Here is a 23,022-nt window from a genome sequence, read left to right on the forward strand (position 1 = left end):
GCTGATGGTTCCACAGGGGGAGAGTGGGCTTTAAAAGGCCTCCCGTTGCTCCCACAGGCGGAGCTGGGATTTGTACCATTAGTTTCAGTGGGAGAAGAGTGAGGCTGGCGGTTAGGCGTCGCCTACCTCGAAAGCCCTCTCTGCACAGAGCTGGCCCAGCACAGATGAGCCTCCCTTCCAGGCACGAGAAGGGAGTTCCAGTTTCCTGGGGCCGTTCTAGCTCCGTCCTCCCTGCTGCCACGTCCAACAAGGGAGTGGCTAGTTTTCTTCTAAGTGGGCACTTGTCCATTGGGAACTGGACTGAGACCCACCTGGCTCACTTCTTACAGGCCACCGGGCAGCCATTGGGTGGTGGCAGCTTCCCACGGCTGCTGGGCTGGGTTTGAACCATTGGCCTAGTGATCAGAAGCTCCCTGGCGCGTTTCCCGCCCGATCTTTCTTTCTCGTGCCTTTTAATATGGGCCTGTCTTAGAAGAGCAGCCCGTACAGCAGGTCTGTGAGTCTCTTCTGGTGGATTCGCTGGAACGTGAAGTCTTTAAATCATGTGTTCAGGACGTCAGTAACTCAGCCAGAAGTTAGGGGTCTATTGCAGTGAGGTTCAGTGGCCTGCGATGTGCAGGAGGTCAGATTAGATGATCACCATGGTCCCTTCTCCCTTAGAGCCTAAGAGGCCAGGAGCGGGGCTGTGAGAAAGAGAGAGCAGTTTTGGACGGTCTCTTTCTGGGCTGTGGGGTGAAATTCCCTCCTGTCTTGGCTTGACCAAGACTGACACCTGCTTGGCATGATTGTGGAAGAAGATGGGGAGGTGGAAATTCTATTCCATCATCATCTTCCCCTCGAATTCTCTGGCTTCCCTACGCTGACCTCTTCTTAGAATGGTTCTTGGCTGTGTGGTGTTGGAGATACTGCTTCCCAGCATCTCTCCCCTTGGCCTGTAGCCTGTCCGCTCCAAGCTAGGCCGCCAGAGAGAGGAGAAAGGGGAGAGAGCATGGCCAGGGAATTCAGCTCAACTCTGCTTCCCTCATGCTGAACCCATTAATTTTTATTTCTCTCTTGCTTGGGCCAGACCCTCTCCTGGGACCCATTCACCGCTGAGTCCTGGAGCGTTTGAAACCCAGCTCCGAATCCAGACTCTCAGTTGCTGTCCCATTAACAGATTTTTGTATGCTGTTGCGTTGGGCGTCTGGGGTGGGATCTTTCCCTTCCAGGCAGGGAAGGAGAGGTGAAAATATTTCATCCTCCAGAAGAGCCCGTGGGGTCGGGCTTTTGCCACTCTGCGCCGATGGGAATTGGCTGAAGCTCTGCATTGGGAAGGGCTCCACCTGTTAGCGCTGGGCACGGAGCAGGAGTTCCACTGCAGATAAATTTATCTTCAGATGCTCAGCTGCGTGGACTGCAGGGAAATTATCCTTTCAAATCCTGGTGTACCAGCGCCAGGCCGCAGCAGCGTTGTTCTGAGATTAAGGGGCTGATGGAACTGGTTTTGAAGTGACTAAATATTCTTTGGTTCTATAAATGCCTTTCTGGATCGGACTGTCTTGCCAAAGGGATTAGGTTTCCCATCTGGAGCAAGGCTTTTTTCATTTTATTTTTTCCCCCTGTCGATGCCGTGACCACCCACCCGCTCTGCAGAGGCGGAGATTTCAGCCTCTGGGGCTCTCAGCGAGGTGCGGGGCCGGGTAAGATCATTCGCTAAATAAAAAGGGTTTCCAGCAACTATGCAATTATCTGCTCGCTCCCAGCAGCTCAGGCTGCAGCCCCATTTATCAGAACAAGATAATTAATTTTAACACTTAGTTGCCTGCGCAGCTCCTCGTTTATATATCGCACCTGCAGCGGCTGGCGGCTGAAAGGGACAAGAGTCCGTCTGGGCTGACCCCCGTAGTGCAGCGGCACACGGGCTGCACTGGGAAGGGTGGGGGAGCGCTAGATTGCCATGCAAGCTTTGGGGGGGGTTCTTGTGTTGTGAGTTACAGGGGTATAGCAGCAGCTTATGGCTCTGCTGTGCAGGGATGCCTGGGTTCCCAGCAGAACGTGTGATTGCTGCTCTCTGCACTGCGGAGAGGCAGGAGCCAGGGCGCGAGGAGGAACGGGGGGGGGCGTAGCTTGTGCCTCCTCATGCAGTTTAGCAGTTAGTAGTGGAACAGCATTGCCCTCTGGGAATGGGGGGAGCGGCGGGTGCACACTGGGGGAGGGAAGGAATGATGGCCCGTCTCATGCGCCTGCAGAGCAGTTTGGAGTCCTCTGTGGACAGTAGCCCTGCCCTGCTCCATTCTGCCTTGCAAAGCGATGGCGTCGATTTCCAAGAAGGGGCAAGAACCTGATCTGGCGCAGGGGCCTGGCTTCCCGGAAAGGCTTGCAGTGCCCCTCTGCGTGTGGGTTGAGTTCACCGGCCTGCCTCCAGCCTCACAATGTATGTGGCAGCAAATCACTGCCAGAGAGGGTGGAGGAAGGGAGGCCAAACATCTGCTTGTCTCCCTTGCCAGCAGGAGCAATTGAAAGCAAATGCTCCCTGGAATTCCCATCCATGCACATGTGCCGGGGAGAGGCCCTGAGTCGCACACTCCGCAGCGGCAAGCAGAGCCCTGGTATCTGCACCCCAGGCCCGTTTGACCACCCACTGCCCGTACTCTTCATGCCACAGCAGGGAAACACAGCCACCCACCGAGGCAGCTGCTAACCAGCTCGCTGCAGAGCCGGCGGAGTCCTTCCCTGGACATGGAGTAACTCCTGCTGTCGTGGGAAGTGCTTGTTTAACAGGCAGTGTGTTTGAGGGGGGGAACGCTGGACTGGACGCCACGAGACTGGTTCTCTCCCTGGCTCTGCGTATGACCTGGGGGGAGTCATTTTACCTCCCTGTGCTCTGCTTCACTTCCCAACCTTTGTCTTCTCTGTTCAGACCAAGCTCTTCAGGCAGGGGCTGTCCATCGGGGGGGGGGGGGTGCGTGTGCGCAGCACCCACCACAGTGGGGTCCTGATCTTAGTTGGGGCTGTAACTAAGCTACCGTAACTTAACAACAGTGGCCACACAGATCAGACAAGACCCAAGCTCTAAGTTCTGTCACAAAAGGCCCCGCCCAGAGAACAGGCAAACTCGTCTCACCAGCCACCCCTTCCGACATCGTGGGCTCGGACAGTTCATCTTGGGCAATTCTTAGCTTTGCTTCCTGCTTAGGGGAGAGGATGAGACGGGAGCAGGGAAGAGCAAACCAGTGCAGGTGGGGGGCGGGGATGGATCAGGAAAAAATGGCGAAGAGAAGGGGCGGAGTGAAAACGAACTCTGAGAGAGCTGGGAAAAGGGGCAGAGGAAAATTCTGCTTAGGACTAAACCGTATCTCTGGGGCCTACGCTTTTCCCAGCCCGGCTTTTGGTTCAGTTCATGGGCAGCTCTTCAGCAGAGAGAAATGATTTTTTAAGAGAGGTGGATTTGTGGGGAATGGCTCTCCAGGACTTGTTTCATGAAGACGTTTCTGCAGTTCCCGGGAGTAGTGAGTGTGTCTGGGAAAACTTGGAGCTTCACCCCTCCCTGCTGTACTGCATGGGCCTAGATTATCTTCTTCTAAAGGACAAAGGGGGTCCTGCCAGGATTTGAACCTGCCACCGGAGGGAGACTAGAGGTGTCAAACCCTGATGCTTCGATTGCTAAACTACCCTTTCCATCTTCGGGAGCTGCTTGCCGTGGGGGAACAGCCATGCTGGATGTCTGCCCGCCTGCCCCCGTCCAACTCTGAATCATGGGTGGTGACTCACGTTAAATCTTTTTTTAAGTGCAATATTCCAGAGCCCGGGCTGCTTTGAGAAGCCGACTCCGATGCTAATAGGATTAATGCATTAATGAATATTTTACTGGGGGGAGCCAGGCAGAGAACGGAGCCTGCCGCTAACTCTTAATCCTGGAGCGCAGCGTGCCAACCCTGGCCATAGACTCCTTGGCACCGGTACGGGTCTCTAGTGCAGTGACGTGAAATGCAGGCAGGGGAATTAGTGCACCGGGGCCTGCAGCTATGTCTCTGCAGAGATAGCCAGCCTGTCTGAAACCTGGATAAACTTACTCTGGTCTGTAGAGGTTCTGACCCCGCTGCCCTCAGCCGGCCATCTGAGCACCTTCCAGTAGGTCAGTAACGTCCGCACCTCTGGTTCGTTCTGGCTCACCTTGACTGTACTTATCGCTCTTCCACTCGGGGAGCGCTCTGGGTTTTCTTTTGTGTTTTGAATGCCCACTCTGCTGTGTTTGTGCTGGAGAAGGCAGGTCGAAGGAGAGCGTCTGGCCCTCGGGTGGGAAGGTGGTGAGGTTTGTGACGGTCCTTGTGAGAGTTTGTTCCACGCTCTCCGACTGGCCCCCGAGAAAGCTCCATCTCCTGCGCCGGCACTGTTCCCTTCTCCCTTTCGCCTGGAGACTCCATTGAACACCGTGGTGAAAACGAGCTGCTCCGGAGACCTTTCCCAGCACAGCCAGCATCTGCCGTGGTGCTGTCCCTCTCTACGTGCCCTCTCATCCATTGTACTCGGCCTGTGGTTTATCACGAGTCTCCTGATTCCTGGGGAAAAGGTGGGAAAGGACAGGGAGAGTTCGGAGGAGAGCTGCAAAACCGGTGGAAGGGGCTTGGGGAGCAAAGGAGACCTAGGAGAGATTCAGCATAGAGAAAAGAGGGAGAGGAGACCAAATGCATCCCTCCTGCCCCTCCCACCATAAAGGCACCCTGGAAAGAATGGGGATCAGCTGTTACCTTCTGTCTGAGAGCTGGACCAGAAGTTATGGCCTTCACTTTCAGCAGGGAAAATGTCGGGAACTTTGACACTAAGAACATCTGTGGCCCTGGAACCAGCTGCCATCACAGGACAGGAGGTCTGAGACTAGACCCCCAGCTGGGATGGCAGGGTTAGGGCCAGTGTAATCACTCCTGTCCCGGCGTGGGGGGGATCCCGTCCAGGTTCTTGCGCCATGCTCCGTGTTTTATTAAAGCCCACGCACAAAGGTCCCTGTGACCCAGGAGGCGTCCTGGACCAGTCGGTGACTTTCTGTAGGAGCGATGCTGTCCTTAGAGCTGTGCTGACGTCACGAATAAACAAGACCTTGGTCATCACTGTGCTGCTGGCACCTCATGCGATCGGGTTCACGGCTCAGAAGCAAGCTTGATGCTGCCTTGGAAGCGCCCTGCTAAGGGAGGATGGCAACAACCGCTTTGGGCTTTTTCATCTAGCAGCCTGTCCCAGTTAATGAAGAATGACTAACGTCTGTATCTTCTCGTTTCCTTGGGCGCCCCATGTCTTGCATTCACTGGTTGCCTCCTACTTAGGTTGGAAGCTCTCTGGGGCAGGGACCATCTTTGTGTTTTGTACAGCGTTTAGCATCACGGGGCCCTGATCCATGCTCAGCACCTCTTCTCGCAAATAATTAATAGTGCTGGAGGGAAAGAGAATCGCAAGCAGCTGAGATGGACTCTGGGTCTGACCCTCTCAACTTTTTCCATTGAGGTTCAGAATGAAAAGTCAAGGGGAATATTTTCATTATTTTTGTGTCTTCCCGGTCCATCACCAATGAAAAACAATAGATGTCTCTGCACACTGGACAGAACAAAGAGCCTCCCTCCATGAGAAGAGTGTCCTTCCCGTCCTCTCCCCACCCCGGTGAATGATCGGAGGCTTCGCTGAAATGCTCAGTTCTGGCTGGAAGCCAGGAGCAGCCCTGATCTCAGCATAAAGACGACGACTCTGTCACTTTTGCTGTTGTGCTGAGCAGGACTGAAAGCAGAGCGGAGCTGTCTGACAACAGGCCAGTCTGCTGGCCTGCGCCACCAGAGACCACAGCGTGTCTGTCAGCGCGTTGAAGAGCAGAGTAGATAACTGGCAAGCAGGCCTGGACTCCAGCCACACAGTCCAGAGCCGTGTGTTTCCAATGCTCCAAAAGGCTGGTATAAACTGGGGGCCCATCATTACAGGAAAGGGACTGTTTGGTTTGATGCTGCCGTCCCTATTCTTGGGTGTATAATCATAGCGTTTAAGGCCAGAAGGAACCACCAGATCATCTGGTCTGAGCTCCTGTGTATCACAGGCCACCAGCACTACCCAGCACCCGCAAACTAAACCCAACAACTAGAATTGACCAGAGTATTACAGCCCCCAGGAGACTCAACCAGGATGTGCCACAGGCAGAGAATAGGAGGGACCGAGGTGCCCCAATACCTGAATTAAGTGAGAGATACCCAGATAATCCCAACAAATGACCTGCGTCCCGTGCTACAGAGGAAGGTGAACCCCCGCCCCCCCAGGCCAAGGTCACAGTCAATCTTACCTGGGGGAAAATCGCTTCCTGACCCTACCTATGGCGATCAGTTATTCCCTGAGCATGCGAGCAAGAACCAGCCACCCAAGCACCTGTGACGGCGAATGCTTGGTGCCACCTGGTCCACTCTCTCTCCCTGTCCCTTCTCCAGATGGGGCCATCACTGATGCTTCAGAGGAAGGAGACTGAACCCTCCTCCCTCCCCCCAATAAATAGATTCCAGAACATTAGAATATGGGTTTGACAAGCCGGTTGCCATTTATTTACCAAAGTGCGTCCATGGTGCAGAGACCATGGATGCTCCTTCTTTTCCCTTCCCTGCTTCGGGCCAGTTCCTGAGCTGGTGCAAATCAGTGTGGCCCCATTGAAGCCTTCAGTAGATACATGCCGGCTTCCACCAACTGCGGCTCTGGCCTGCTGCAAATTAAGGAGCTGCTGTCTCTCTGCTCTCTTTATCTGTCTGTCTTAGCAATGCAATACTCTCTAAACGTACTTTTCCCCGGTGGACTCTGCTCTGATTGACAACAGCAGCCAGTCCGCTGTCGCGTCTGAGTTGTGATGAGCTGCTCCCAAAAGGCCGACCTGACTTCCTTACAAACTGAAGCTTGGTGTTTTCAAAACGATGCCACTGGAGAAGCTTATTTGAACTGCCACCTCCGCTCCTCTGCCGCGCTGCCTGTGCATTCCCCCGGACGGAAACAGAATGTGCCGTGCAGCTGCTCAGTGTGTGCCGGTTTTGCTTGTGACACTTGAGTCTGGATAATCCTCCTTTCCTGCTGGATCCTGAATGGCTCTGTGTAAACACACATTCCTCTCGCTCTTTCCCCTGTCCTCCTTTGCCCGTTCCTTCTGATTGTTACCTACGCTGAGGTCTCCCATCTCGCATTAGGCTGCCTTTCGCCATGTGCTTGTGCGGCACCTTGGGGTGCTCCTGTAATACAGATGACAAGGTTCCCATCTGTGTGGGATCTATGGTAAAGGGATGCAACCAGGTTAAAAAGAATGCATTTGAATTTAACATGCCCTCTCACCGATCACACGCCAGGTGATCAAAGCCGAAAGACATTTTAACCATCTAATTTACTTCCTGCTATTTATGAGACTGACTTCTCCTGTTTCTCGGACAGTGAACGTAGATTAGTCAGTCGGTCTCGCGTTCTGCCTTTGCTGGGCTGTGATGTTTGGGTGACAGACACTGCTGCGGGATGTTTGTTTAAAAACGAAACACTTGAGCAATAGAATTAAAAACAAACCAGGCAAACATCTGTCAGACTTACGCTTTGCAAATGCAGGTGGGTTTTTTTTGTTTAAAAAGCTTCATACAAAACAGTTTTAGGGGACCAAATTTGCCCCAACAGGTCCCAGAAATGAAAGGAACAGAAATCCTGCTGAAGTCCGCCTACTGTGTCTGTCTCTTCTCCCCCGCACCCATGGAGTACGAGAAGTCTAGATCTGGGGCCAAGAGCTTAACAGTAGAAGTGAGCCAACTTTCAGAGATGCCCAATGAGTGCTGCAAGTGCTCAGCACAGTTGAGGATCAGGCTGCTTCTGTTAGGTGCCGAAATATGGATTTAGGAACAAAACCTTTAGGCCACCAGGCTTGAGTCCTCTGGCCCGAGGTTATGCCTGAACCCCACTGTCCTATGTGCTAGTGTATGGGTGCTGCTCTGTGTGGAACAGTTCCCAAAGTCCCTAGTGTGTGTAGCATTCCCCTGCAGATCTCTTCCTTTGCCAAGCCCCCTGCGCTGCTCTCCCGGGCTGTATCTCCACTGTGGGTACGAAGGGCAGTCGTTTGAACTCTGACTGTAAGGGCCAGAATTTCCGAAGTGACCAGTGATTTTGGGGCTGCCTAGCTTGGCACCTAAGACGGGGGTGGATTTTGGAAAGTGCTGAGTGCCTGTGGATTGGGCCCCGTTCAGGTGTTTCCAGCTGAGCACCCAAAAGTAGCAGTCACTTGGGGAAAATCTTGGCCCTTGTCGTTATGTCAGTGCATACATCTACTCTGCGGGGGGTGGAAATCCCCAACAAACCCTCAGCAATGAGTCGCTGACCCTGGGTCTACAGACTTAGGTGTGGACCCTGGCACTAAAAACAGCCATGTAGATGTTCCTGCTCAGGCTCTGAGACCCATCCCCTCGCCGGGTCTCATGGCCCGAGCGGGAACGTCTCTGTGGCTACTTTTAGAGCCCATGCGAGCCCGAATCTGTCGACCCGGTTGCCGAGATGCGCTAACGCGGGATGGTCTGTGTTTTTCTGCTGTGTGACGTACCCCGTGACGCTATGTGTGATACTGTGATTGCCTTAAGTGACTCTTCTGAATTCACACGGTGCCCTGCCCTTGCTCTGCAATGTAGAATCTAGGTTCCTGGGTGGCTCGTGTCTGCTTGGAACAGGACGTAGGACTGCGGTCTGCAGTCTGTCAGCCTCGGGCCCGCTCCCTCCCTGGCTGTGTTACATAAAGCCTGCTTTGACCCCCTGCTTTGACTGCCCCTGGTCCTGGCCTAACGTCCGTCTCCTCCCTCCCCCCACAGGAACAATGGGAGAAGCAGGTCAAGGAAGAGGGGACACCTCTGACCAAGTATTACGCTCAGTGGAAGAAGCTGCGGGAGAAAGAGATCCAGCTGGAAATCAGCGGCAAGGAAAGGGTAAGGGCTGCAAGTCACCGGCTTCCCTGGTTCACTGCAGTGGGAGACCAGAGACATCCCACGTGATGGCTGCTGAGCGAAGCCGGCCCTGCAGCAGCGTGGCTGAGAAACCTTTGCCCTGAAAGGGGGTGTGATTTGGGGGGCTGCTTGGCAGAGAGCTTGATTGGGTGGCCCCTGCCACTTAAACAGTGAACGGCCTTCAGCTCCCTGTTCAGCCTCGATGCCTTTGCCAGGATCCCGAGCCCAGTGGCAGCCTTTGCATCAACTTCCTGGCTAAAGCGTCTTTCCCCAGGTTCGCCAGGCAGGGGTGAGCTTGGGTGGCTGGCGCTGGGACGAGCCTCCTGTAATGGCTGCATTGTGCCTGGGTAGGCTCCTGTAGCCAGCTGACGTCCCGCTGTGCTGAGGGCAGTTATAAGGGGGGATGAAGCTGAGTTACCGAGTTCAGACCTGGGACCAAACTTCTCCCGGTGTTTGGCGCGTGGGCTTTGCTTGGCTCCCACCTTTAAATATAAAGCTGGGAGGCTGCTCAGATCAAGTGCCTTTTATTCTATGCACTGATTGTTTTTCAAAGGGATAGTGGTGCTGAAACAGTCGTACTGGGCATGCGGCCGTCTCCCCAATGTAGTGCAGTGGGCAGGATCCCGGACAGAGAGTCAGGCCGCTTGGGTTCTGTCCCCAGCTTTGCTGTCTACTCGCTGTGACGACCAGGGCAAGTCATCTCACCTCTCTGTTCCCCTGCCTGTAAGACGTGGCTCACGATCCGTGTCCTTTCCTGTGAAGCACTTTGGAGCCTGTGGCTGGAAAGAGCCGCAGCGGGAAGTGCTGTGGGTGGTGATGGGTTGGTTCCGCGAGTGAGAAGGGCTCAAACGGAGGGTACGTCGGGCAGCTGGCTCTCCCAGCACACGTCCTCGTAGTCTTGGGAAGCCTATTCCAGACTCCCAGCCTATTGTGGGCAGCCACCCCGCACGCGGAGGGTTTGAGACCCAGCCACGTAGCGAATATTGGAGATTCCCGCTTTCCTTACGGAGTGAGAGCTCTTTGGGCTGTTTATGCACAGGGTCAGTTAAAAATAGTATCTGGCGCCTTTCATCAGTAGGCCTCGCTCGAAGTGCTTTACAAAGGAGGCCAGCATCCTTTATCTCCCTTCCTCAGATGGGGAAACTGAGGCACAGGTGGCTTGTCCAAGGTCAGCCAGCAGCCATACCAGGGATAGAACCCAGGTCTCCTGATTTCCAGTCCAGTGCCCTGTCCACACAGCTGTGTAGTGCAGGGCTTACAGGGAATGCATGCTAGGGACCCAGGGATTCGGAGTGTTCTAGGAAGACTCCGTGCCAGGGAGGTAGTGTGCGCAAGTGAGTCCGTTGAACAGGGTGCCTGGGTGCAAGAGCCCTATAGCACATGGAGGGTGCTGATTCAGGCCCAGCCATGGACTGCAGCCTTGGTGTGTTAGACCTTCTGCTGGTGCCTGCTTAGTGCACTTGCAGCCATTTCCGTGTAGAGAGAGCTCTCCCGTTGCCTGGGCAATCCGCAGCCGTTAAAACCACCCTCGGTCCTGTCAGAGGAACGTCGCAGGACTCCTGTCAAAATAAAAGTTGCATGAAGGGAAAGAACAGCACAAGCTGCTGTGCCGTAGAAGATCTCTGCCCTTCAGAACAGGAGGTTTCCTAACAGCGGTGGCTTTAGGACAAAATATGCTGGGCTGCTCTGCAGTCTGTTTAGCCGCTAATAGCTCGGGGGAAGGGGGGCGAGCGCTGATTATGTAGCTTTATAATGCACCAAATTGCTGCAGCTGTGATGCATCCATTTAGAAATTCCTGCAGTGAATGGGATGCCAAATTCTTTGTTCTCCTAAATGGGGAGCCCTAGAGCTACTGCCAATGGTCTCTTGTCAACGTGCATTAACTCTTCCTGTTTCCCAGGCCTCTTCCAGGTGTGGTTAGGGCCTGGCTGGGTGTGCCGATCCCTTTGCATTAAAGGCAAAATAATGATGGGATGGAACATAGGAAGGGTTCAGGGCAGATGCCCGAGTTTGAGATTGCCGGGGGTGGGCGGGGAGGCTTTGAACAGGTCCTGGAGAACTGCACTTCATGTAACTGCCGTTGGAACCCTTGAATTTATGCAAGCAAATGTTTAGCTCATTGCCGTAAGACGAGTGTTGAAGCAATTAACCAACAGCCCCGACCCCATAATCCCTTGCCGAAAGAGGATCTGGAATTGGAGATTAAATCCCAGTTAGTCGCTGCCGAGTTAAACCTTGGTGCCTAGCTGTTGGTGAGAGGAAAGAGCCTGCTGCCTGTACTTGTCAGAGGGGAGTCCTTTGCAGGTTGTCTATTTGTTGTTGTTGTTGTTATCTGTATTACCGTAACACCTCAGAAATGGTCTAGGACCCCATTGTGCTTGGTGCTGTACAAACAGATGGCCCCTGTCCCCAAGAGCTTAGGTTTTTTCCCCTGTTGTTTTCAGGGTTGCTATAGTAATTGTCAGAATTGACTGGAGAGGTCTTTTAAAAAACCCCAGCACCATAGAGTGCAGCCTCAGGGCATGGCAGCCAAAGGGGCTGGTGGGGGCAAGGATCAGCTCTTGGCGGAGTGACAGGTATACAAGCTTGACGCTCCTTGGAGCATAAAGGAATTATTTAGGGACCCACTTACTGGGATCGGGGCCTGAAAATAAGTCCAGTGGGCTGGATCTTCAGCCGGTGCAGATCGCTGTGGCTCCATTGCAATCCTGGAGCTGTGCCGATCCCCACTATCTATGGGGCAGGCCGTCTGCGAGCGTCTCAGAGATGCATCGGAGGCCTGTCCTAGTGCTGCCGAAAGTACGACTTTGTGAGACAGGCCCAGCCACTCCCCAGTCTGTAGTTGTGAGCCGGGGTGCAGCCGAGCCAGCAGCCGGCCAAATCCTCCGAGCGTTTAGTAGTTCTTCTACAACTCCTCGTTTCAGAGGTGGGGACGTTAGGCTGGGTGGTTGGTTTGTTTTGCAGAAGGCGTTTGCCAGCCTCAGTCGGGCCTTTCCTGATGGCAGAGGGGAGGAGCGAAGGGTTGGGGTGAGGACAAGAAATGTTCTGAATTGCCTGCATCTGAGCAGGGTATCCTGGAGGGTAACCGTCTAATGCAAGTTAGCAGCTGTCTGCTGGTAGGATGCTGTCATCTCTACACGGAGAGGAGAGGGTTCAGAGCACTCTGTCCCCCACTCTGCCTTGGGACTTCCTAGCTGACCTTGGAGAGGTCACTTGGCTGCTCCATGCCTCCAGTAAAATGGGGTGAGCTGCCTCACCGGGCTAAGTTCGTTGTCTGAAGCACGTTGAAATCCTCAGGCGGAAGGGGCTGTGCGAAGGCAAACCCGCCTTACGTTAGGACAGAGCCAGTCGTTTGGTGTCTTGGAGGAGATAAATCTTTGCAGTGGGGTGCAAAAGATCAGGAGAGCAGATCAGTGGGGAAGAGATTGCCGTGCTCCTAGTTAGCTTGTATTTGTCTGATGCGTGGAGGCTGTAGAGGGCTTTATAAATGCCAAGCGTACGTGGCTGAGAACTGCGACTGAGCTAACTGGGAGAAGGGGGTCATCCCTTGATGCCGCTAGCTCTTGGTTTTGTCTGGTTTTCCCTCTAGATTGCTCTGTGGAACAGGGCAGCTTGCCCTGCGCTAAGCCAGCCCTGATTACAGAATGAGCCGCACCTGGGCTGAACCAGGTGGTCCCCATGCAAAAAGAGCAGGAAGCTGCAGTGAAGGGGACCACAGCTAGGTTTGCAGGTACTGCAAGGAGCAGAACGGCCTCCTGCAGGGCCCGGAATCAGCAGGGAAAACACTGAAGAAGCAGGAGAGAGTAGGAGGAAGCTCTCCAGGCAGAGACAGCAAAGGGCCGGCTGGATGCAACCTGTGTGAGTTTGTGTTCAATTAATCAGGAGAGAGACACTGAATTGGGCTTGAGGCCTGCTGGCGGGGGAGTTGTTTGAACTATCTGGGGACGGGGAGTTGTTAAAGGGCCATGAAGGGGGGTGAAACGGAGGCAGGGTGCCGCGGGGTGACCTGGCTGCGAAGGGGTGCTCAGGTCATGAGGACATGCCTCTTCCCCTGTCCTTTCCATTTATTATCATCTATTGTTTGTATTACGATAGCGCCTCTGAGCTCCAGCCTAGAGCCAGGACCCTGGTGCGCTAGGTGCTGTGCAAACCCAGGACAGAAGATGTTCCCTGCCCCACGGCGCTTACACTCTTCCGCTTGCTGGGGATGTAGCAGCCGAGTGAAAAGGTGAAACTCTCCAGGGTGGGCGAGCACAGGGCCAGTGCCAATCAGCCCTTAACTCTGGCATTGTGCAAATTCAGCAACGACTTCCCCTGGGGGAACACATCATTTAAGGGGACAGTGCGGAACAAGAGTCTGGACACAACCACTGCTAACCTCGGACCTGCCTACGTAGATAATAGTGTGGCTGCCTCTTCCCCCCTGCTCCACCCCACGGGCGAACGCTCGGCCCCTGCTCTGGGCACAGCACTCAGCATTTGGAAGCTGGATCCGGGGGCTCACTCGTGTCAGGAGCACAGAGTAAAGCTGTCTATATGCTAATCTGATTAAAAGGGTTGAGCTGGGATGCTGGAAATGGATATAATGGGCATCCCCAGGGTGTGGTGCGGGACGATTGAAACAGTTGAGAGGACGTGGTGGTGATGGTTGGCTCCAGGCCAAGTCACAGGGGGTGGGAGGAGACCTCGGAGATCTTAGATGCTTTCAAAGTCACGCTCCAGGGAGAAATTTGCCCACAGGGCTATACGCCCCCAGTGCAGCAATGTGGATGGAATGGGGAGCACCCCTTACAGGCGGTTTGGGCTGGGAGATAGAATTCAGCATTGAAAGCAGTGACAGCTGGCAAATCCTGCTAGAAAAGGGAGAGCTGTGACTTGCCCAAGTGGGGCTGGTCCCGCTGGTGCCAGCCCTGGCTTTCCCTGCCCGGTCACGCTGCTGGAGCGACCCCAGTGGCTCGCCGTCGATGGGTGACTATGAAACAAGCCTTGGGCGTAGAAAAGCGAGCGAGGATTTCCCTGGGCAGCCGGGAGCGGCGGGGTGTGAGATTCCCCTTGAGGGGGCTCCTGCAGCGAGGGTGAAAGGGTAGCTGGGTGAAGCCGGGGGACGTGGTCAAAGGGAAGTGGCAGGGCTTTGTTTCAGTCCCGAAGGAGCGCGGGATGAATAGACAAGAGGACAGGGAAGGGTGAATTTTCAAGTGAGATTTCAGAAAGGCCTGTCGCTGCCTGAAGATCTCTGTGCTTTGAATGGGGCTGTTGTCTCCCTCTGTGAGGGCTGCTGGCTTAATGATGCAGCATTGTGCTTCCCGGCGGGATGCTGAGCACCATGAGGCCCATTAGGGCTGAGAAAAATCCACGTCCCATTAACGGCCATTGAAAAAAATCAGCCTCGTTCTGAGGTGAAACTGGCCTCATCTAACAACTCTGACCTGGCTGCCTGATTCCCACCCCAGCTCCCCAGCGGTTTCTAGCAGCACATGGACTAATCAGCTTCATGGGAGTCTGAAGAGGCCGGCTCCCAAGCTGGGCCAGCCCCAGAATTACCACTCGCTGCCCCTGTCTGAGGCGCACAGGCTGCAGCGGGATAGAAGTCTTGTGCCAGGTGCTGAGCAGACCCCTAGTAAGAGACCGTCTCTGCCCACCAGAGCTTACACTCTCAAGTGTTGTGCAAAATGTCGATTAAAATAGCTTCTCCCCCCCTCCCCGTCTTCGTTTGAGGAAGCAAACTTCTGCACATTCGGGGCATGAGGTAAATTTTGCTCAGAACCAAAATCCGTTTCCACTTAAACCCTATGCCGGGCAATGTAACCCGGGAATAGGCTCATATTGGAGCTCGTAATGCAGTGGGGGGGAAAAGATAAAACCATAAATCGATATTGATTGTGAAATGCAAAAATCATCAAACCTAATGTTTAGCTCCTAATTTGTCCCTACTTATGTTAGAAAAACCTGGTCCTGGGTGCGCCTCTTGTTCCCGAAAGACTTTGCAATCTTTGGAGGACTGGGAATGGGACTGAAATGTGAGATTGAGCCCCCCTTGCCCCCAGCTAACCCTTTGAGTAGCTACGTGATAGGAAACTGAGTCTTAATAAACAGCTGCTGCTCAGCGTGGAGTGAAGCTAACAACGTACCCTGGAGGTTGGTACTGGAACCAGAATGCGGTAACGTGTTCATGAATGATGTAGCGGAGGAAGTTGATGGCTTTCTCCAGTAACATTACTGTTTAGCTTAATAAAACGGCAGAGCATTGCAAGGAAGTCCCAGAGGTTTCCAGTGATGTGGGGGAGTTGGGCAGTAGGATGTGTTCGTACAGTGCCTAGCACGATGAGCGTTCGCTCTGCGGCTGGGGCTCCTAGGCGCTATAAATAATTATAATAGCAAATGAAATATTCACTGGGATCAATGTAAGGCAACGCCCGTTTAAACTTCACATCTGTGCTGACACACGGCGCCTGCCGGATACTCACAGAAAAGAGACTCGGGCGTTTTTCTGGGTAGTCTGGCGAGAGCGTCTTCCCAGGCGCACTGCAAAAGATTGAGGGTAATACGGAACGGCATAGAGCCAGCTTTGAACCCTAAGGGCCCGGTTTGTTTGCACGCTTAATTTGCACACAAACACTCCTGTATGCACAAGTCCCCTGCTTTGTTTGCATGCCTGGCCAAATGGGCCAGTATCTAGTGTTCTGCGTGGCCATTGTGGGCTATGTGGAAAGTTAGTGCACAGGGATGCCCAGATCTCAAGGCTGAAAGCCAGCCCGCTTTTGTTTTTAGATAGGAGGCAGTGATGCCGCCTCCTCTGGACTCCTGTGTATACTTTGAGGGTAGGTCTGTACTGCAGTCGGTGGGGCAGCTCCTGGAGCTAGCTGGGACCTTGCTCACTGAGCTTCTGGGCCAGCTACCCGAGTACTTACCAGGGTGCTAGGCAAACTTCACTGCCTCTGCTGACGCTTGTGCTGCCATGGTGTCACTGCTGCCAGTCCGCCAGCTAGCTAGATTGAAGCTAGCTCGGGTGTGTCTGCATGAGCTGCAGTCAGACCCTTTGATTGCAGTGTAGACGTACCCTCAGTTGTCTTGCTTCAAGCAGGATAAAGAGGAGACTGATGCAGAGGGAAGGGGCACTAGCAAGATTTGCCCATAATGCAGCCTTGCAAAAGTCCTGAAAAATGTAGCAGCCCAGACATCAAATCTATTTGCTTGCCCTTGCGGTGATGGTTAGAAGGAAAACTGTGATGTTCACTCGCCCGTCCACAGGGTGAGTGGAATTTTGCACGACTGGGAGATTGCAAAGGCAAAGAGTATCTCAGCTAGAAGGGGCTGTCTGGGTGTGTGGAGCTGACTCCCGCCGGGAGATGCGGCCCACATCTATTCCATGGCATGCTGCGGTTAAAGCCGGTCACATGCTGCTTTCTCTGCATGCCCTTAAAACACAGGTGACTTGGGAGATGTCTGGAGAGGCTGCAGGAAGGCAGGCCACACCGTAGTGGATGGGGAGGCGGGAGATCATTTAAAACCAAGACCCTGCACGTGGGTGGTGGTTCAGCCCTGCCTGGCCAGCCTCTGACCTTCAATCCTAGTGTTCTTGGTCATTGTTTGTGAGTGCTCTGCTCCCAGAATCAATATTGCCCAGCTGGGGACCACAGCAGTGAAGCCAACGAGCTGGAATTGGCTTTTGGACGAGATGCGCCTCTCTCTCTCTTTCTGCTGAAGCTGCTTTTGTATCTGGAGAGTGCTTCACCGCCTCTCCTAACCTGTTAGATCTTGCGGAGATGCTGAAGTGGTTCTGCCCAGAGATGAGCGCCTCGGGGGTGGCCTGGCAGGTGGGAGCTGGGAGAATTATTCCCAGCAGGCTATTGAGCGTGTGGTTCCCCAGGAGGTATGTGGCCGGGCCCCGGCAGGGCAGCTGGTGTTTGGAGAGCAGGTGGGATTAGGGTTGCACAGAGCTGTAGAATTGAAGGGCAGAAGGGACCACATCTCCGTCGCAGGCCACCCCCGCCTCCACACGCTAAACCTGGCACCCAGAATGAGACCAAGGTACGACAGCCCACAGGAGACTAGACCATTATGTGACACACACAGTGAACAGGAGGGGCTGAGGGGCACCAGTGCCCGAGGCCCCTGCAGTGGCAGGATAGACCCAGATAATCCTGGCAAGTGACCCACATGCAGCAGAGGAAGGTGAAAAACCCCCATGGTCACTGCCAATCTGACCAGGAAATTGCTGTATGTGGGGTCAGGAAGCAATCAGTTAGACCCTGAGCATGTGAGCAAGAACCAGCCCACCAAGCACCCGAGAGAGAAGATGCTTGGTGCCACCTCAGAGCACTTCCCCACCCCGTCCCGTGTCCTATCTCCAGCAATGGCCATCTCTGATGGTACAGAGAAAGGAGGCAACCTCCACCCCTCTGCCCAAAAACCATAGAGGAGTGGGAGACTCCCTTCCTGACCACTGCATGTGATTGTCCAAAGCCCTGAAGCATGAGACTTGAGGAACATCTGACATGAACCATAAGGCTGGCTGGTCGCCAGGGCTACACTTTTTGACTTGGGGGTGGAGGGGACGTGCAAGGAATCACGTGAATAGCTTTTCTTGCCTGGAAAGCTGCAATGGGCCATTTCCTGCGGAGGGACCACTGCCAGCAGTTGTTTTGTGGTGGGGTCACTGGAGTGGCACTGCTTGGCATGCATTCGTTTACTTTTGGAGCTGGTTCCCGGGCGTGTTCGCAGGCGGCTGGCGTAATAGTCCTTTGCCGACAGGTCATGCGGATTTTAGCGGCAGCGCGAAGCTGCGGTTTCGGGGTTTAAGCTCTGCGTTGGCCGTTGGCCTGCAGACCAGGATGGGCCCGGCGCCACAGCTGGAAGGCAGAGACGGTTTCAAAAGCTGATTTCATAGTTTTTTGTCTCATCTAGCTCGACGACTTGAACCTCCCAGAAATCAAACGGAAGCGGCTGGAGGACAGGAAGGAGGATGACAAGAAAGAATTCAAGGACCTCTTTGAGCTGGACAGTGATTCCGACGGGGAGAGCGGTGGATTCTCCGTGCAAGGTATGGGGCTGGTAAGGGTTTGATTGTGTATTGCAAAGAGGCGGGGTCAGATTCATCCGTGGTGGAAGATGGTGCAGCTCTGACTTGGAGGAGCTGCATTATAGCCGAGTGTGGCCCATCAGGCTTGGGGACATGGAGAGAGAACGATATGGAGTTCAATCAGCATCGGGAAGCTCATTTAGAGCCTTTCATTTTGCCTCCATGTCTTTTTGCTTCACCTCTCTCAAGCTCATTCTGGAGTCCTCACTAGCCTTCATCTCCTATCCTGACCCTCCACCTCATCCCCCAGCACCTTCCTTTTGCTGCAGATGCTGACCCTTACCAGCGGCTCCCTGGTAATCCAGCAGCAGGGGGCGCTCATCGTACGGTAGTGCCCACTCTCTCAAATGTTCCTGTGATATGGCTGAGATTCAACTGCTGTAAGGAGCTCTGAGGTAGCTCTCGAATGCAGGTCCCTGGTCCTCGGTGTCTCCCTATCCCTTCTGTACAATGGGAATACTAGCATGGCCTGCCTCACAGGAGTGTTGGGATAAATATGGTACAGACTGTGAGGTCAGTACCCAGAGATAGGCCCAGCAATTGCTGGTTTCCAGAACAACTGTCTTTGAGAGAAGGGTTAACTCCTCCCAAACCCAACACCCTTTCTGTTCCTGGGATCTTTTTAGACACCTCTTTAATGACTTAAGGACTGCACAGGTCTTTGATGGGACAAGAAAGTTTTGGTCTGTGGAGAGAATAGAGTGGTATAATTCACGAATTAACCACTAGGGGTCCGCTACAGAACGTGCTTAAAAACTCCACTGGACAGCTCAGAAAACTGTCAAATTCTTCTTTTAGAAAGTCTTGTATTTATCTGGCGTTTTCTGATTGTTATTGCTAGGGGCATTTTCATCAAAACAGGATATTTTTGTTAGTTCAGGAGCTCACCTGGCCGCCTTTCTTGCCCCCTGTTTAAAGTTCTGACCTCCCACATGGGATAGTGGTTATGATGTGTCAGAGTAAATTCTGACATTTGCTGGGGAATTAAGCCACAGAAGTTGATGAAATCCTGGTTTCGTTGCAGGTGTTCCTAATAAAAAGGGTGGGAGGGAAAGTTCAGAGAACTTTTGCCACATCAGCCACACGTTTAAAGCAAGGGATTTTACAGGTGTCCTTTGTAATAAAGAGGAACAGGAAAAATCAAATGCACCACCAGAAAAGGTGAATATTGAGACACCTACAGCTCTAACCAACACTGGGCTGGGGCTTGTCATGAATGCTTTAGGAAAAAGTCTCAGTCGTTTCCAAAGGGTCAATAATATGTGTAATGGAGGGAGTAGGAGTCCAGGACTCCTGGGTTCTATTCCTGACTCTCCCACCAGCGTGCTGTCGGCATCATTGGAAAAGTCACTTAACTTTGGGACTTATTTTCGATATTTCTGTCAAGTGCTTTGAGATGCTCACATGAAAGAGGCAATATCAGTGTCTGATGATTGGAGATATACACTATATGGCCATCCCTTCATCTCCTGGTTCTGGCCACCTCTACCAACCACTCCTGCTTTTGCTCTGGCCACTTCTCTGCTCACCAGAAAATCCTGATGAATGCAAAGCTTTATGCGGTACGGTGTAGAGGAGATGGCTCTGAGATCAGCATAGGCCCCTGCCCAAAGTGAGCCAGATGCCACTGCAGAGCTGTGGGGGCTGAGGTGGGTATCTTGGGAGAGGAGCATAGGACGCATGGTTGGGCCTGTGAAGCCCAGCGGCACTGACCTCCCCGTGGAGAGTGACAGGGGAAGCCTGATAGACCGTGACAGGCTGGCGATGTGAAATGAGCTGTTGTACTGACACGTTTCGAAGCCCTTTAGACACCAGTCATCCTCCCTCAGAAGATGAACACTAGTGACTGCCTGGGCTGAAATCTCTGTGCAGCTCCACCGGGGCCCTCAAACGCAAGTCTGGCCTGTCAGCCAGAGTTCCCGGCCCAGCCTGCAGTGGGGAATAGGGGAAAGCACCGAGTCCTGCATAATGTGGGGTCTGCTGCCGCCGGGGAGTGCAAACCCGGCCAGCGTCCCACCTGGGCAGCACTTGGCGGAGGCAGTGAGAGAGCGTTAGCTGCCTCCTTGCTGCCACAGCCTTGCCCTGCTCTTTATGTCTGAGGTAAGAGCAGGTGCCCTCCAAGTGGCAGCGAGAGCGGCTAAGAAGTGACTGACTCCCCTTAAAGCCGGGCCGGGGGGCTCTGCATTTTAATTTAATTTTAAATGAAGCTTCTTAAACATTTAAAAAACCTTATTTACTTTACGTACAACAATAGTTTAGTTATAGATCATAGACTTATAGAGAGAGACCTTCTAAAAATGTTAAAATGGCACGCGAAACCTTAAATCAGAGTGAATGAATGAAGACTCGGCCCAGCACTTCTGAAAGGTTGCCGACCCCTGCCTTAAAGTCTCCTCCAGTGAAGCAACACCCTCAGCAGAAGTCCCCAGCAGTACTGGGGCTTGCGTACACCCCCGAGCGGCCTGGGCCACAGTCACAGGGCGGGGCCTGTCCCTTTCCAGTAGTAGCACTGTCCCCACATCTTACCAGCCGTGCACCAGCCCCGTCCTTTTATTAGACTCTGTGCTAACAAGCAGAATGTCATTAACGTTTGTATGGGCTGGTTGATATCAAGTTATGGTTTTGGCTGGCCAGAGAGGAGCACGACCCTGCTGGCTTGGCATACGCCTGGGGTGGGATTTTCAAAGTGGTCGAGGTGATTTAGACACACATCTTTCATTCGTTGTGCTTTGAAAATTTCAACCTAGACTTAATCTCTCATGTCTGTCTCAGAACCGGAGAGCAAGGAAACTGAAAAGTAGCAAATTAAAAACGGATCTAAGGAAATGGCTTTTGAAACAGCATATAATAAGACTGCGGAACTCATTGCCACAGGATGTCGTTGAGGCCAAGAAGTTACCAAGACTGGTCATTTATATAAATAACAAAAACATCCAGGGTTATAGTTGATGCTAAGAAAGTAATATTGGGAGGAGAGAAAACCACGGGTTTCAGGGTTTTAACCAGCCTCTTAACTATTAGGGATTAGGACAAGACTTCCTGGGGGGAGCTTTTACCTGGCAGTGGCAACTGTGGGGTTCTTGCACCTTTCTCTGAAGTATCTGGTGCTGGTTAGTGTCAGAGACAGGATACTGGGCTAGATGGACTTTGGGTCTGATCTGATCTGGTCCCCCTGGTTGTACTGTGAGCAGAAGAGAGCCCTCCCTCACCCACCCCCTTTTTTTCCTTAATTGACCGTAGCAGCATCTGCAACTGGCTCAGGATGTCTGTGGCTCACTAGTGAGATGCAAAGAGCTGGACTAGAATAGAAATGCTTCCCATTCCTAGCCAGAGACGAGGCGTTTGGCATGGGAACCCCTTCCCTGTTGACAGCATGATCTTCTTTCCATTTGTGGTTCAGTTTTGCCCAGACAGATCCCATTCTGCATTCAGCCAGTGGAAAATCAGCTTTTAATAGCTAGGAAATTAGCAATTTTCTGTTAATTAGCTGCTGTTCAAAGCCCCTTTCTCCTCCACCTTTTTTTTTCTAATTAAATATTGCTGTAGTTAAGTGCTCATTAGGGTTTACAGTGACTATAATCTCCCTGGAATAGGTTAGCATGGAGAACAGCAAGATTCCTGGGGTTAACTACAACTAACTAAACTACCCTGCTTGTTAACTAGTGTCTAACAAATGTCAGGGCAGTTGGGGCACAGGAGAGCAGGTTACTGAAGAGGTCTGTCCCAGTGCAAACAGTTCACTCGCTTTGAAGAAGGCTTAAGCTGCAAAATGAACAGTAAAGGACAATCTAGTCCAGCAAGTAGCAGGGGAAAAGTATAGCAAAATACCAGCCTCCCGCTCTCGTTCCCAGGCCCTGTAATCAGAAAGCAATTAATTGCAAAAGGAGAAGCGTGGCTAATTAGCGTAGCAAATGAATGACTTCACATGCACAGCCACAAAATCCATGTTGTGCGTCTTATTATAGTTCCCCATTTCTAGGCTGAGGTGGGGGGGGACATGGCTGCCTTGATGACAGCAAATGACTTATTTCCACTGCTTCCTTAATGACCTGGCAGTGCTGGGGTGAGCCCCAGCGCAGCATGCTCCCTGGGGGTGCCTGGACTTGCACGCGGTAGGATTGCGCCCCTGAGCCGGGTTAGGCAAATGCATGTTTGCAGAATTGGGGCCCCCGCCTCCCCCAGAACTGCAGGTGCAGGAGGCAGGTGGACGCTGAAGAGCGAGGCTTTTGCTAGGCATTCATGCGTGGACAGCGCAGCTGATGTTACACCTCCCTGGGCTCTGTTCCCCGCAGGGTGCGGCGCTCTGTCTCCATGGCTTTGTCAGTTGATCACAGGCGAAGCAGCACCCAGCTAAACTGCTCTGGGCAATTCAGTTAAAATCCCCCAAACAGCCACAACCGCAACTGAACAAACAGCCCCCAAACCTCTCGCCACCAAATACAATTCCCCATTGCTTGCTCTCCCCTACCCTCACCCCGCCGCACGCCCATGGTCCAGCTGCAGGGGTACGGGAGGGAATTCAGTCTGTCTTCTGGCTCCCGTGTTCCCTTGGGAATAACTGTGTTTAGGCAGAGTCCCGGCACTGGGACACGCGGGAGCAAGTGTGCGGGGCCAGCCACCGTGCAGAGCCTGGCGTGAAATTGGGCTCCGTGGTGGGTGGGGCAGCCTTCCACCCCCTGCAGTTCCGGGAAGGAGGGGAGCGGAGCGGGAGGCCTTGCTGGGGAGTTGGGGTCGGCAGTAGCCAAGCCATGCGGGAGCACGGTCAGAAGGGCAGGCTGCAGTCGGTCCTGCGAGGAGGGTACGGTTCCTTTCTCTGGCAGCCCTGTGTGGTTTATTGGGGTCAGGGGAGGGACGCCATGACCTCCCCCTCCCGCCTGGCTGGCCTGGCTTATAGCAGGAGCAGCTGGACCCTCACCTGAGGGGGAGGCTGTCTAACCCCCAACGGCTGGGAATGGGGAGGTGCCCAGTGCCCTGAGCTTCCCTCTTCTCCCAGGCTC

General features: G+C 53.4%; 1 protein-coding gene across 2 annotated transcripts in view; it reads left to right on the forward strand.

Moving 5' to 3' along the window:
* The window catches only part of NOC2L (NOC2 like nucleolar associated transcriptional repressor), an 81,639-nt gene that overhangs the window by 44,852 nt on the left and 13,765 nt on the right, over nt 1-23,022 (forward strand). For both annotated transcript variants that reach the window (XM_044996672.1, XM_044996673.1), the window contains exons 16-17: nt 8,814-8,927; nt 17,851-17,986. In XM_044996672.1, coding sequence (XP_044852607.1) covers nt 8,814-8,927; nt 17,851-17,986 — 250 coding nt within the window. The remainder of the gene's footprint in view (nt 1-8,813; nt 8,928-17,850; nt 17,987-23,022) is intronic.

The sequence above is a fragment of the Mauremys mutica genome, chromosome 21 (genome assembly GCF_020497125.1).
Source record: "Mauremys mutica isolate MM-2020 ecotype Southern chromosome 21, ASM2049712v1, whole genome shotgun sequence".
NCBI classification, from domain to species: Eukaryota; Metazoa; Chordata; order Testudines; family Geoemydidae; genus Mauremys; species Mauremys mutica.